The 16395-nt window shown below is 45.0% G+C and overlaps 1 protein-coding gene across 1 annotated transcript; it reads right to left on the bottom strand.

The window, feature by feature from the left end:
- Positions 1-489: 489 nt before the first annotated feature.
- Positions 490-7091, bottom strand: LOC123102845 (uncharacterized). Its single transcript, XM_044524279.1, has 3 exons — positions 4408-7091; positions 1350-1660; positions 490-1023 (listed from the first exon to the last, which is right to left on the bottom strand). The coding sequence occupies exons 1-3, from the start codon at positions 6855-6857 to the stop codon at positions 677-679; spliced, it is 3108 nt and encodes a 1035-aa protein (XP_044380214.1). The 5' UTR covers positions 6858-7091; the 3' UTR covers positions 490-676.
- Positions 7092-16395: the final 9304 nt, after the last annotated feature.

Below are 16395 nucleotides of genomic sequence, written 5' to 3'. Positions count from 1 at the left end.
AAAACTTACATTCAGGTATAACCGAGCAGTGCGATCAATTGCGTGTACAGGGCGTTTGGGTCTATACGTACGCACCTTATACTCCAAGATAAAGTTCAGGTTGAGCTATACGTACGCACCTTATACTCCAAGATAAAGTTCAGGTTGAGTGCAATTCTCAGAAGGCTTGACTCCCTATCCCCTCTAAGCTCCGCAGGTCTACCACACTGATACCAAAAATCAAAGTTCGCTACAAGTTGATTCAAACATGGCCAGTTCAGTATGAACACGCAAGAGACATCTACTACTTCCGTTACTAAATACGAGTCTTTTTAGAGATTTCAGTATGATTCAAACATGGCCATATTCACTCATTTTGCTTCGTAGGTAGTCCGTATTTGAAATATCTATAAAAGACTTATATTTAGGAACGGAGGGAGTACCACATTGTATGACAAATAAATGTGCTATCTTCGTAACTGGAAGGTAAGAGGAATCAATCACATTAGATGAAGAACCTGGAACATAAAGATTAACAAGATTTGATAATGACATGAAGGTTCAATAGACTATCGTAGAATATTCTTCAGGTTTCAGCCACTTGGACAAGCAACCACAAAGATTAAGCAGAAGGGGGTATAGCTTTCACTGTTCAAAATATAGATGACCTGACGTAATTTAAATTTGTTAGGTCGCTTCACGTGTCCAAGTTCAGTGTGGCATCTGCCCTGGCCTCGATATCGTTCTTGCTCCTGACAACGCATCTCTTCTTTGTCTCTTCGTCCAGGTACCCGAGATCTTCAGCCAGCGCAATATGTGCATACAGCAGCTCTTCGAGTTTGTCAGCAGGAACTGAACTCTTACCTTTCTCACATAGTATCTGATGGAGTTCTTCCTTGCCGTGGTTCTCAGAGCTGAAATGATCGTGAATTCTCATTGCTTCCTGAAATCCAGATATTGTTGGTAGGAACTTGACCACAAACACACTCTGATTGGCTGGTCTTCCCTGGCTTATCTTTGCCTTGTCACATGCAACACCAATATCTGGAGACACAAGGTGATGATATAAGAAACGTTGAATAGTTCAAACAGAAGAAACAAAGCATAACAGAGGGTTTCCTTTTCAGAACTACATAATGCATTGTGTCAGCAGTTGTACAATCAGTAGATCCGTTAGTTTGCCTCACAAGTGGTCAGACCACAGAAAGAAAGGGGGGGGGGGGGGAGTTGTTTGTACTATATCAACAATTGATACATGGAATCTCAAGAAAGCACATGATAAAAAAAAATGAATGGCCCAGGCTGGATACTTGGGGAACAAAAGAAATAACAAGTGGCAGACTAATAACATATATATTCTTCCAACTAACCTGCAAGTACACCTTCGATTTCTTCAATTGTCACAGTCTTTGCTTCGGCGATCTTTGCGTTGTTTGTGATAGAGCTGTTGTGTATCAGGACAACTGGAGGCCATACCATCAGATCTCTCTTCATGGCATTTACTTCCTCAGCGGGAACAGACTGATAGGCTTTAGAAGTGTCTGGAGCAACATGCCAATTCCACCCCATCAGAACACAGAGTGCCTTGTGAAAACCTAAATGCTTTGTTTTCAAACCCGGTTTGTGTGTATCGTAAGCATGTGACATCAAGGCATCAATGTCTGGAAACTTCCTTGCGACACTGTTGTAAGAAGAAGTGAACAAAAAGCAAATAAACAAAGCATATCTTCATGTTAGACATTCAATATTCAATGACATCACAATTGAACAAATACAAGAAATTTGTTTTTATAACTAACAAGAAGAAACAATTTCAAAGGACATACAAATCCCATGGTATAATATAGGTTTGGACATTATATATTTCCTAGGAAATTTACTTAGGAACACCCAAAAAATAGGTTGAAGATACTAGAAAAACTCACATGAAACTATGCTACATTAACCCGCAAAGTAAACAAAATGCTCAACTGTTGCTTCATGTAAACACATCTAATGGAGGTCAAGTGAATAAATTTAGCCAAAATCAATATGCCACATTGCACATGAGAAAGCAAAACGCCATCTGGTTGGACAAGGTAGAAACTAATCAATTTGCAAGTAAGATAGCATTTGCATACTTACTAAAAAGTAGACAATCCTAAAACAAAGTCAAAAATCTAACCCATCCTAAGGGATAACTAAGTTCCAGGAAAAATATCCCTGTAAAATACTCCGTTAATCAAATTTCTGGTCTACAAGAAAAAAGAGCTTAATCTTATTACAAACATGTTTATATATACCTCCTCAATCAATAATGTCAAAGTGAGTTGCTAACAAAACTCAAAGATGCCAAGTACACACTATCCATACTGAAGAAAATAAATACTAGGAACTATGATGAAAATTGAAATGATAAAATAGAATTCAAGCCAAACTTACTCACCAGGATAGGAAGAGGAAAATACAACACAATAGTTAATAGATAGACAATATTCCCCGCATATCTTATTTTAAGTTCTATAAGCGCAACTGTTGATTCAACCTACAGCCTCTAGCAGCACACTAAAGGTCATCTCCAAAGCAGACCCTCAAATCACATGCAACGCCGTCCCGCGTCAGTCCGCTTGTCCGTTTTCCCTCAAACCGGAAGAAAACTAGGGGGGGGGGGGGTGCGGGAGTTCGGACCGCCGCCACGTAGAACTCCGACACCCCCGGCCCACCCAAACACCGCCTGGACCCCGAGTCTCCATCCTTCCCTCTTTTCTCTGCATCCACTTCCTCCCTCGCCGCCGCCGCCGCCACTCTACCACCCCAGCCGCCTGCCAAGCCTTCCCGGACCTCCAGCGCTACAACCGGTCGCCACGCCGCTTGTCCTGTGCCGCCGGTCCACACCTCTCGCACGTCTGCCGCGCAAGTACCATCCGCCCCACGGTGGTCACCACGCCTGGCAAGTGTTTGGTGAAATACCCTGCTAAATTTGTTCCTCCTCCTTTGAAGGAATGGATTCGGACATGGAGTACATGGACAAGCACTACGCTGAGTAATCCAACAAGGAGGATTATGCGGATGAAACAACGATGACGCAGGCAGTCCATGCATGAAGCATGCGGAAGAATATGTTCTCAATTTCAAGGGATGGAAGGGTCATCGAGTGCTGAATCAGAAGGTTTGATATGCTATTATTTTGAGTGCTCCGGACTTAGAAAAAAAAACAGAGACGGACGTTTAGGGGAAGGGTTGGATGGCCGGCTCCGACATCAATGCCCGCGGAATGGTCCGGATCCGTCCACAAACAAATACAATGTCCATTTTGGGGCCGGCGTTGGAGATGCCCTAATATAGCATGCATATGCGCGATACAACTACAGTGGATCCTATGCTACTATTGGTATGTGCCATACTTCAAAAACTCAGCCAGCTCTAACATCTTAAGTTGACAAACTTGCACATAATGGCCTTCAGCTTGCCTTGTAGAGGAACCACAACGGTTTTTACTTGATTGATGTAAACATCGCAAGCAATTTAACTTGCCAAATTTATGATCCTGGTCATCCAAAGAAAAGAGTAACAATTCATGATGCCGATCTGGATAATTCCAATCTCCAAGACATTAGCAACCAGAACTTCCAACCACGAACTAGCTCAAATGCATCAGGAACAGCACCACATTGTTACTCTTTCTGCCAACCATCCTGCCCCTAAACATCTGCAATGTACTATTACTCCAAAGAAGCTACACCATCATCCTTTGCATCAGATGGAACATCGATTCACATCATAGACCAATGCTGAAACTGATCAGAGCCTTTCATACAAACATTTTACTGCCTGAAGCCTATAAACAGAGCCAAGATGTTGTGGTGCACTGCGTCTCTGGACTGAAACATTAACTGACAATGTTTTGGCATAGTCTAGCACGCTGAACTCCATTCAATCCTAGCAGTGCATATACAGGAAACAACAAGGTTCGTCCTGAGCTATGTTTTTAAGGCGACGCCTTACCGCCTTAGGGAGGGGGGGCGCTTTGGCGCCTAGGCGACGCCTAGGCGGGCGCTTTGGACGCCTAGGCGCCCAAAGCGGTCGATTTTCCAAAGCGGAGGGGGAGCGCTTTGACGCCTAGGCGTCGCCTAGGCGTCGCCTTAGGGACGCCTTTAAAACATAGGTCCTGAGGTTGGTGAGGGTGGGGCATAAACTTAGCAATTACTGCAATAAAGTTACTGACATAGTTCAGCATATTGTTAACCTATAAGAACTACGGGGCCAACGGTATCTACGACAAGGTATGCTAAAACACGACCAGGCAATAGAATTTTAGAGGATTCCTCCATTCCAGTTACCAAATCAGCAGTAAGCGGCTGCTGAAATGACCAGAAAGCGCACTCTAACACAATGATAGGAGCAACTAATTAGGTGGTAGAGTGTTAGCACAGATGAAGGAACACAAACCTGCCACATACACGGCAAGATAAAGATCCTTTTGGTGCCTCACGGTATCTCTTCTGCATGGTCGGGCTCTCGTTTAATATCTTTGAGAACTTGAGGAAGGCCTGGTGAACCTGTTTACTGAATTCTTCTGAACCTTCTGGTGGATCTTTCTGCACAGAAAGATCCTCTTCATCAGGTGCATCCTCGTAGTCTGGTTCGGTGCGTTTCTGATTATCTTCTGACAGCTTTGTAAATTTGTTTGGCCGAACAGATTCATTTCTCTCTGATGTATATCCACCATGGAATTGAGGAAGACCAACTCTCAGTCTCTTTTTCGCACTTTTGGTCCATCCTCCCCCTCTTCCTCTTCCAAGCATGGCAGATCCCCCAATTTGTGGCTGGACTATAGGTCTGGACAGCCTCTGAGACATAGGCTTATATTTTGAGCGCCCATGAGCTAACCCGTTAGGATGAGGATGATTACCTTCTTCAGCATCAATCCATTCATCATTCATGTTGTCTGGCAAAGCAACTCTTGAGAAAACATTATGACTCGATGACATATCATATCTGGCGTCATATCCATCTTCATCGTCAACGATATCACAACTTCTTCTTGACAATTTCTCAGGTGATAGGTCATATGGGTCAATCTCATCATTGTAATGCTCTAGTCCAATTTCATCATTGTAATACTCTCGTCCTAGTGGGCCATCAGCTTGGTACATATCCATATCACGAGTACTATATGCAGCTCCCCGGGATCCTCTTCTATAAGCCACGGGAGAAACTTCCAGATGACTTGACTGACAGCCATTCTCCAATGAAGCAAACTCACGTTGTCGAACTGGTTGCCTTGCAAGTTCAAGAGGGTAAGTTTCAGGAGAGCGTGAGTAGCGTACATGAGCATTCCTTGGCTTGGGATAACCTGTGGGTGTATCTCTATGATAATTATGATATGTGTTGTATTCTGCATCCTCTCCCATCCTGCGGGATAGTCTCACTTGTGCATTACTCCTTTCATCCTTGAGGTCTGTCAAAGGTGATGAGACCAATGTGTGCCTGGGGCTAGACCTTGAATCCCGTGAGCAATTTCCACGGAAGTTCCCAAAAGCAAAATATGTGTCATTTTCTGGACCCCTTCTACCATATCCATCTGCATCATATTCCATGGATGCAGTTGTTGGTGGATACTTAGAGTGTGTTTGACTTGTGATGTCCAGTGATATCTTGTCATCGTGACCACTGAGGTGCTCTAGTGAACTTTCTGAGAACCTGTGAACCTGACCACTCCCATGTCCCAAGGAACCTGGTTTACTTATGTCATCCATGGCGTAGCAATTGCTTGGCTCATAACCTCCACCATGCACTCGGTATGGGCTGTCCTTGGCAAGTACAAATGGTGAAGAACCAGCATATCGCTTCAACTGCATAGATGGTGTGATGTCCGAACCATACACGCCCCTACTAGAGTAAAGCCTATCCAATTCTCGATCCCTGTCACTAAGCACATCTCTACTAGGGCCAAGCCTTTCAATTTCTCTGTTCCCAACATATGGGCCAGGCAAATGGTCAGGGTAGTGAAACCTGGTGTCATCCTGAGGCAACCGGGTACTTCCAGCGCCAAGGCTCTCCCCACCTTTCACCATTGAACTCCCTGTGAGGAATCCAGTCTCTCTAAGTGGCACCGAGGGGTACATTGTCCTAGGAGCCAATGAAATTGTAGGTGGTGGAGGCAGAGGCGACCTGCTGTCCAGGTACATTGAGCTAGTCCTTCCCAACCCCGTGGAACTAACTCTGAGTTTCATGGCATCTTCCCCATAAAACCCATGCCCATTGTTAATGCTCCGGTCACCAGGGCCTCCAAAGAAGTCACTTGCATTCTTGGCAGCACGCCCCTGGTCGTATGGATGTTCTGGGAGCATGTAGTCCGGTGGAGCATCATACCTCCCGCTAGTCACACAGTCGCCACGACTGTCAAAGTTCCTGTTCGGGCCACGCTCGCTGCGACCGACATAGCTTGCTCTTGAACCGCGGTCGCCGCGACCATCATGGCTTCCTCTCGGGCTGCAGCGATCGCGCTCCTGGTGAAAGGGTTCCCTCCCGTAGTCCCCTTGCCCGCGGCGGGGCAGGTTACGTTCGCCGTCGTCATCCCTCGAGCGCCTTCCGCGGTGGTCCAGAGAACGGCTGCGGCGCAAGCGGTGGTGCGGGGAGCGGCCGCGAGGACTGTGTCGAGGACGGTAGCCCGGGGAGGGGCTGCGGCTGCGAGGACTGCGGCGAAGGCGGTAGCCCGGGGAGGGGCTACGACCAGCGCTGCAGTGGGGGCGGTTTTCGGGCCGGCGGTCCCGTATACCCATGTCGTCAGGGCGGCGATCGCGCATGCCCTTGACGTCGCAGCCACCTCCTGGCCGTTCGTCCCTTCGTCCGCGCCCTCCCACCCCTCCACCTCCTCGTCCGCCCCGGCGTCCCATGATGTCGACTCGAGTGCGGCCACCGTAGAGATGCGAAAGGGCTGAGCGGATTTCGACCGTGGAGGTGGATGAGAAAAGGCTGTTTAGATCTAGGATTCGACCCTCAGATGCAGATTGGAGATGATGGTGGTGGAGACGACGGAGTACGCGGTGGCGGCGGTTATGTTGATTTGTGCGGCGGAGACGGCGGGGGAAGTGCGGGAGGCAGCGGTGCCCGGTTGCGGTTAGGATGGCAATTTATGCCGCTGGTGCTGGGCCTCCGCAGTTTGGGCCTAATACTAGTAGGCAGTGCACGTCTCTGTTATCTGTTATCTGTTATCTGTTGTATTTGTTATCTGTTATCTGTATCTGTTATCTGTTAATGTGTAAGGTAGAGAAATATTCGCCTAGGGCCACCGAATTTGTCGCGGGATTCACTTTGATCCCTGTCTTCCAAAATACTCTAAATCTATATTTATATCTATAGGGAAACGTTTATAATCTACCGACTGATTTTTGACGAGACATAAACCGCCCGCTGCGCCGTCCAATTAGCTGATCAGTTTGTTGTGTCAGTGCGTGGTAAAGCGTAGAAAGTATGTTGTGCGTCTTTGTATTTGACTGAACCGAGTTTGCTGGCTTGCTGCACTTAGCTGCATGGTGCTGCGGAGGGCTGCACTTCAACGGCGTTGCTACGAGCCAGCCAGCCACGATGCTACAAGGTTGCCGCTGCTATGCCGCGTCGGTGGCCCGCGATGCGAGGAAGACAAAGCACCGGTAGGCTGCAAGTCACGGCCTTTGCTGCATGCGCCAGTTGGTTGCTGCAACGGAGCGTCGCCGGGCCGCCGGAGCATCGTTGGGTGTCGGCACTGCACTAGAGTGTCACTGGGCCAGCGGAGCATCGTCGGATGTCGGCACTGCAATGGAGCATTGTCAGCACTACAATGGAGCGTCACCAGGCCACCCGAGTATCATCGGCGCTACAACGAAGCATCTTTGGGCCGCCAGAGCATCGCAGGTGCTCCAATGGAGCATCGCCAGGCCACCGGAGCATCATCGGCGCTGCAACAGAGCATCGCCGGGCAGCCGAAGCATCATCGGCCCTGCAACGGAGCTCGCCGGGCTGCCGACGCATCATCGGCCCTGCAACGGAGCATCACCGGGCCATCGGAGCATCGTCGACGATGCAACGGAGCATCGCCGGGCAGCTGAAGCATCGTAGGTCGGGCCGCTGGAGCATCGTCGGCGCTGCAATGGAGCATCACCGGCCACCAAAGCATCATCAGCGATGCAACAAAGCATTGCCGGACAGCCAAGCATTGTCGGTGATGAGGACATGACTACCTTGGATACGACCAAAAATATTGCATACATGCATATTTGTCAGGTGATTTCTAATGCAAACTATTCAATAATCTATTTATGTTATCCAGAACAAAAATACTTCACACACTTTTGTTGTTTGTCTAATTGCAGGTGTATGGGACATTTGTACAATTCACATATGAAGACAAGGGAAAAGGAGAAGTTTAGCTTGTGTTCAAAAAGTCCTCTCACGTCACTTTTGGGCGAAGAGAAGATAGAGTCCAAGTCTCTCACGTTCTGGATTCAGATTCGGACTGCATAGACATACCTGACTCAAAACGCCAACAACTTTTTCATACGGACTCCGAATTGGGTGATTCTTTTTTTGTTCGAAACTAGATTTCGTGCTCTTTCCAACCCAATTGGATTCACCTTCAAATTCGTCCGGAGCATTGAGTTACGGACGAAACAATCTGACGTTGCAGCAGAATCCGAGTCAAACTACAAGCCCAAAGGTGTTGCATCACCTCCACTTGGGCCCATGAGCCTTGTACGACTTTGGGTTAGTTTTAGGCTGCCTTGGGACGTCCTCCCACCTCCTGGGCCGCCACCCCTTGCTCCTATATAAGTAGATTCATCTAGTAGCTTTTTCCTTGGGATTTGTTTAGTTAAAAGTTAGCCACTGCAACTTCGTGTACTTCGTTTGTGTCCAACGACCAGACCAAGACCGCTTACGGATCCCCACCATTATCAATACCTCATATATATTTGCAATATTCAGATTGCTTTATCATATTCTTGCTCGTTCTTCGATTGCTTGCAGGAATAGACCTTCGTGGTCAGGCTGACCGTGCTTCCGGCATCGTCAGTAACCTCAGGAGATTGGTTTAGCGATTGCTAAGGCGCAACGTCGTGCACGTTTGTAGTCGGATCGTCAAAGTCGTCTCCACCAAATTGATAGTTATCATCTCATCGAAAGATCGGGACACCCTCGCCTCTATCAAGTGGTAATCTTGGCTTTATCAACTTCAATTCCCTGTGGAGTAACAACATAGCCAAGAAAAGATACTCGGTCGGTGAAAAAGGTGTACTTTCCAAGGTTTCCAAACAAACGTGCATCACATAGAGCAATAAAAACAACACGTAAATGTTCCAAATGTTCCTCCAAAGATTTGCTATAAATCAATATGTCATCAAAGTAAACTACCACAAATCGTCCAATGAAAGCACGTAAAACTTCGTTCATTAACCTCATGAAAGTACTAGGTGCATTAGTTAACCCAAAAGGCATGACTAACCACTCATATAATCCAAACTTAGTTTTAAATGCTGTTTTCCATTCATCACCCAATTTCATACGAATTTGATGGTATCCACTACGCAAATCAACTTTGGAGAATATTGTAGAGCCACTCAATTCATCAAGCATATCATCTAGCCTAGGAATAGGATGACGATAACGAATAGTAATATTATTAATGCCTCTACAATCAACGCACATACGCGACGTACCATCCTTTTTCGGCACTAAAATGATAGGAACAGCACAAGGACTAAGGGATTCGCGTATATAACCTTTGTCGAGCAACTCTTGTACTTGACGCATAATCTCCTTCGTCTCCTCTGGATTGGTACGGTATGGTGCACGGTTGGGTAGCGAAGCATCGGGAATTAAGTCAATTTGATGCTCAATCCCTCGAATAGGTGGTAATCCCGGTGGCACGTCTTGTGGAAAGACGTCAGCGAACTCCTGCAAAATGTTAGTGACAGCGGGGGGCAAAAAGGAAGGCACGTCCTCGAATGAAAATAATGCCTCTTTGCATACAAAAGCATAGCAAACAGATTTGCTAAAATCTAGCTCATCAGTATCAGATTTGGTGGCAAGTAAACATGCACTTTTCAATTTAATTTCAGAAACAACAGTAGATGGTTTATTATTAGGCTTCATTTGGTGCTCAAATTCTTTTGCCACAATCTGATTTTCACTCTTATTTGTCTCCTGTTTTGCTTTATTAGCTCTATTAATATCATCTTTCAAAATGGAATCAGGAGTCATAGGAAGCAAAGTGATATTTTTATCGTTATGAACAAGAGTATACTGATTGTTTCTACCATGGTGTACAGAATTTTTATCAAATTGCCATGGTCTACCAAGTAATAAGGAACATGCTTGCATAGGTACCACATCACAATCAACATAATCAGCATATGTAGAGATACTAAAATGCACACGAACAGTACGTGTTACCTTAACCTTGCCGCTGTTGTTGAACCATTGGATGTAGTAAGGATGTGGATGTGGTCTTGTGGTGAGAGATAGCTTCTCCACCATCTCCATGCTAGTCAAGTTATTGCAGCTCCCTCCATCTATGATCACGCGAACAGAACGTTCCTTCACAACTCCCTTTGTATGGAACAAATTATGCCTCTGATTTTGCTCAGCTTGTGTAACCTGCACACTCAAAACACGTTGAGCAACTAAACATTCATACCTGTCAGCATCTTCAGGAGCCTTGTATTGCGTCTCATGATCAGAATCGTCTCCACCGTGTTCTTCACATGTAATAAGAGCCAAAGTCTTCTCATCATAGTCACTAGCGGACTCATACCCACCATCCTCAGTAACAATCATCACACGCTTAGATGGGCATTCTCTCGCATAATGACCTCCACCCTTGCAACATCGACAAATAATATCATGTGTTTGCCCTGTTGATGCCATGGATGAAGAAGAGCTCTTTGCAGGCCCAGAAGGTGTGCTCTTGGCAGATAGTGGTGATTGTGCCTGCTTTATTGTATCACGGTTGGAGGTGGCAGCCGACGGAGGCGCCGGTGTAGCAGAACGTGTGGAAGTAGATGATGCACGTGGTGTCCATGATGAAGGTCGACCTGCAGAAAAGTTAGTCCGCGCCAATGCCTGTCGATCCTGCACTTCACGTTCAGCTTTACAAGCAAGATGGAATAAACGAGTGATATTAGTATACTCCTTATACTCTAGAATCGTCTGAATCTCTCTATTTAATCCACCCATAAAACGTGCAAGCATAGCTTCATTCTCCTCAACAATACCACATCTAATCATGCTAGTTTGTAATTCCTGATAATATTCTTCTACAGAATTTTTTCCCTGTCTTAAGCGCTGCAATTTTTGAAGTAATTCACGTTGATAATATGGTGGAACCCAACGAGTACGCATAGCAGTTTTCAAAGCAGCCCAAGTAGCCGGAATAGGATATAATCTACAATGCTCAGACCACCAAACACATGCAAAACTAGTGAAAGCACAAACAGCAACAGGAACACGTCTCTCCTCGGGATATTGTAAACATGTAAATCGTTGTTCAGTTTCTAACTCCCAAGTAAGATATATATCAGGAACATATCTACCCTCAAATGATGGAATATTCAATTTTAGTTTAGGGAGATGGTCATGATCTCGTACCTGAGGGTGAGCCCTACCATTGCCATTATTTGCATGTGGACGACCTGGTGGTTGCTGTGCTAGTGGTGGCACGTAGTTCTGATTTTGATCAACCTCATCCTCATAATCTCCCACATAATCATCCTCCTCCACATCAGCAGTAGGAGCCACAGAAGTATCAACAGCAGCACCAGCAGTTTGGCCCGACTGAAGAGGGACACGGCTCGCTCGACGGAGGGCTGTTTCCCGACGTGGAGGTAGTCGGTGTTGTTGCTGTTGTTGCAGAGGTGCGGCAGGAGCAGCCGGTGGTGGTGGTGGTGGAAAACGTGAAAGCAATTCAGCAAACTTGTTATCGAGCTTTGTTTCAAACGTCTTCTCCGTGCCATCTATCTTCTCCATGGCCTCTTCAAATCTGTTTATCACATCTTGCACATGTCCACTCATCATTTGCTGAAACGTATCATGAAGCTCCTTGTTCGTCAAGTTCTCCCAGTCAGTCTCGTCGGCTTGTGATCCTGGCATGGTTAGCAGCAATAGAAACACACAAGAATATGATCCTACAGACTACTAACAAGTGGTGGTGGTGGCGGGTGTCACAAATCCGTCAAGCAAATCTCAAATTCTTACCAGTTCTTACCCAGCAGCAGGCGGTGATCGGAAACCGTTGTAGTCAAAACTCTCAAAAGCTTGGATAGAGCGATTGCCAGGGAGAGTCAAACGCACGACGTAGATGTATGTGGAGCTGGGAAGGCTTATAGTATGGTAGCAAAAAGGGTCAGCAATAATCAATTCAGAGATGCAAAGTTGAATAAACGCTCAACGATGGTACTGTGCTGGTCCTAGGCTAGACCGTGCTAGAGACGCGAGCCTAGAACACTAACAAAATCACGGTGCTGCACATAAATAAGGGAAAAGCACACTCTGGAACTCTCTTTTTTTCGCTCTTTTTTTTGCGCTCCTTTTTTTTGCGCTCCTCTTTTTTTTTTGCGAAAAATCACTATAATGGCGAGTGTCTCAAAACTCTTCCCTCGTCAAACTGATAGGATGGGCACGAAAAAAAATTCACTTTTTTTTCGGAAATCAGGGCAGCGACGACGAAAAAGTGCGACAAAAAATCACTATGATGGCACGTGGCTCAAAAGACTCGAAAAAGCCTAAAAATAGGATAGGGAAAAAAATTGCCCATGAAAATTTTGGCCTAAAAACTGCCCGGGGGTCTCTAGACTCTTTTTTTTACGCAGGCAAGGAAACACGAATCGGAATTTAGATTGATCTCAAGAACAAACTTAATATGAGAAGAACTCGGATTGGTGGTGGATATATGGTTGTGGTATATGGCAGCGGTGGTGGTATATGGTAGCGGTGGTGGTATATGGATAGAGATTGGTGGTGGTATATGGATACGGATTGGTGGTGGTATATGGATATGGATTCAGAGCGGTGGCGGATAAGCAAAAGTGGTAGATGGGCGATGATGATGGTGCGGCGGCGGCGTGACAACTTATGACCAGAACTCGAAACTCTAAAAGACTAGACTCTAAGACCAGCAACTTGACACAACGATGCAACCGCAAATTCAACAAAGCAAAAACCCTAAAAAGATTATGCAAAGGCTCAGATTGGTTCGGATATGATAAACTAACCCTAATTTTTTTGTGTGGCTTTTTCGTGGACTGTAGGTATGAAGAATAGACTCGATCTAATCTACGAAAAACTGTAAAATCTCACCGAGCAACCTGGAAATCTAATACCACTTGATAGAGGCTAAGGTGTCCCGATGTTTCGATGAGATGGTGGCTATCGTTTTCTGTGGGAGTCGACCTTGACGATCCGACTATGAACGTGCGAGACGTCGCGCCTTAGCAATCGCTAAACCAACTTCCGAGGGTTATTGACCACGCCGAAGCACGATCAACCTGACCACGAGGGTCTGTTTCCTGCAAGCAAACGAAGAACAAGCAAGAAACTGAGATTGCAATCGGGATATTGCGAATATAAGATGAAAGCTTTATTAACCAAGGTGGGGTTCTGTGACGTCTTGGTCTGGTCGTTGGACACAAACAAAGTACGCAAAGTTGCAGCTATGGCGAACTTTTAATCTAAACAAAACCCAAAGTCTAAACGACGCCCTAAGGGCTATATATATGGAGGAAGAGGGGGGAATTTCGTGGCCCTTGAGGGTGGGGTCCGAAACCAACCCTAACTCTTGTTTCCTCACACATACGGACTCTAAAAATAGCCTATACTTAAGTATTTCGAAATTACATGGGCTTGGCCCATTAATAAGGTGACGCAGCACCTAGAATAGCCTATGGACGAATATTATGAAGTGGCATCTTGTATATTTCGTCCAAGGCTTCATGCACTCCTTATGGCGGCTTCAAAGTCCTGAAATCATCACTTGTAACTCCGTTCTTGATCCCCTTGCGCATGCCATCAACTCCATGCGTGTTCTTGCTCCAATGTTCATCCTTCTCCAAGCTAGGCCCTTCATTTGTAAGCAAAACAAATGTATCCAATTTAGGCAGCATCATAATCTCATGAACATTAGAATCATTACCAAGAAACGAAAGTACCTGGTAATTTAATTGGCATGCGCGAGCTCTAGTAATTGGTCCAGTATATGTAACAGTAGGGGCTGTGGGTGTAACAATGGTATTGATGTCCTCATCATCCTCCCCTTCTTGAAATGAAGTCGTCCTCGACGGAAGCGCATCTTCCTCACCCAAATAAGGCTTCAAATCTGCAATGTTAAAAGTGGGACTAACCCCAAAATCTACAGGTAGCTCAAGTTTATATGCATTATCATTTATTTTCTCTAACACCTTAAAAGGACCATCAGCACGTGGCATTAGCTTTGATTTGCGCAGATTAGGAAATCTATCTTTACGCAAATGTAACCAAACAAGATCTCCAGGCGCAAACACAACATGTTTTCTACCCTTATCTCCAGCAAGTTTATATTTAGCATTCATACGCTCAATGTTTTCCTTAGTTAACTCATGCATTTTTAAAATCAATTCAGAACGTTCTTTAGCATCAAAATTAACCTTCTCTAAAGATGGAAGAGACAACAAATCAATAGGTGCACGAGGTAGGAAACCATACACAATTTCAAAAGGGCACATCTTAGTAGTAGAATGCAATGAACGATTATAAGCAAATTCAATATGAGGCAAGCATTCTTCCCACATTTTCTTGTTATTCTTCAAAACAGCCCTAAGCATAATAGACAATGTTCTATTGACTACTTCAGTTTGTCCATCAGTTTGGGGGTGACAAGTAGTACTAAAAAGCAGCTTAGTCCCCAACTTAGCCCATAAACATCTCCAAAAGTGGCTAAGAAATTTAGTATCACGATCTGAAACAATAGTATTTGGCACACCATGTAAGCGAATAATTTCACGAAAGAACAAATCAGCAACATTAACAGCATCATCGCTTTTATGACATGGTATAAAGTGTGCCATTTTCGAGAACCTATCCACGACAACAAATATGCTATCCCTCCCCTTCTTTGTTTGAGGTAAACCTAAAACAAAGTCCATAGATATATCCTCCCAAGGAACACTAGGTACAGGCAAAGGCATATATAAACCATGAGGATTGAGTCGTGACTTAGCTCTTTGACATGTAGTGCAGCGAGCAACGAAGCGCTCAACATCCCGTCTCATCTTTGGCCAAAAGAAATGTGTAGCAAGTATATCCTCCGTCTTCTTGACGCCAAAGTGTCCCATTAATCCTCCTCCATGCGCCTCCTGCAACAACAAAAAACGAACGGAGCTAGCTGGAATGCATAGCTTGTTAGCACGAAACACAAATCCATCGTTAAGAACGAACTTGTTCCAAGTTCTCCCTTCCTTACAATTCTGCAATACATCTTTAAATTGAGCATCATGAACATATTGATCTTTGATGGTCTCCAAACCAAATATTTTAAAGTCAAGTTGTGAAAGCATAGTATAACGACGAGACAAGGCATCAGCAATAACATTTTCTTTACCCTTCTTGTGTTTAATGACATAAGGGAAAGTCTCAATGAATTCAACCCATTTAGCATGTCTACGGTTTAGTTTTGCTTGACTTTTAATGTGTTTCAAAGATTCATGATCAGAATGTATAACAAATTCCTTGGGCCATAAATAATGTTGCCATGTTTCTAAGGTCCGAACAAGAGCATATAATTCTTTATCATAAGTAGAATAGTTCAGACTAGGCCCACTCAATTTTTCAGAAAAGTATGCAACAGGTTTTCCATCTTGTAATAACACACCTCCTAATCCAATTCCACTAGCATCACATTCAAGCTCAAAAGTCTTATTGAAATTAGGAAGTTGGAGTAAAGGAGCATGTGTCAACTTATCTTTCAATACCGCGAAGGCTTCTTCCTGTGCGGTACCCCAAACAAAAGGCACATCCTTCTTTGTAAGCTCGTTGAGAGGTGTAGCAATGGTGCTGAAATCTCTCACAAAACGCCTATAGAAACCAGCGAGGCCAAGGAAACTCCTCACTTGTGTGACCGTTTTGGGCTGCGGCCAACTCTCAATAGCTTTAATCTTGGCTTTATCAACTTCAATTCCCTGTGGAGTAACAACATAGCCAAGAAAAGATACTCGGTCGGTGCAAAAGGTGCACTTTCCAAGGTTTCCAAACAAACGTGCATCACGTAGAGCAATAAAAACAACACGTAAATGTTCCAAATGTTCCTCCAAAGATTTGCTATAAATCAATATGTCATCAAAGTAAACTACCACAAATCGTCCAATGAAAGCACGTAAAACTTCGTTCATTAACCTCATGAAAGTACTAGGTGCATTAGTTAACCCAAAAGGC

This window comes from Triticum aestivum, chromosome 5A (assembly GCF_018294505.1).
Source record: "Triticum aestivum cultivar Chinese Spring chromosome 5A, IWGSC CS RefSeq v2.1, whole genome shotgun sequence".
Taxonomy (NCBI): domain Eukaryota; kingdom Viridiplantae; phylum Streptophyta; class Magnoliopsida; order Poales; family Poaceae; genus Triticum; species Triticum aestivum.
The sequence above is the reverse complement of the archived record's forward strand: the minus strand, read 5'-3'. Positions and strand labels throughout refer to the sequence as shown.

Excerpts from the sequence above, each read along its gene's own strand:
- LOC123102845 (XM_044524279.1), bottom strand. The coding sequence starts at position 6,857 with ATGGGACGCCGGGGCGGACGAGGAGGTGGAGGGGTGGGAGGGCGCGGA. Across the intron at positions 1,661-4,407 it reads TCTTGCCGTGTATGTGGCAG|TGTCGCAAGGAAGTTTCCAG; the intron begins GTTTGTGTTCCT and ends TTCTTACAACAG. Across the intron at positions 1,024-1,349 it reads AATCGAAGGTGTACTTGCAG|ATATTGGTGTTGCATGTGAC; the intron begins GTTAGTTGGAAG and ends TTGTGTCTCCAG.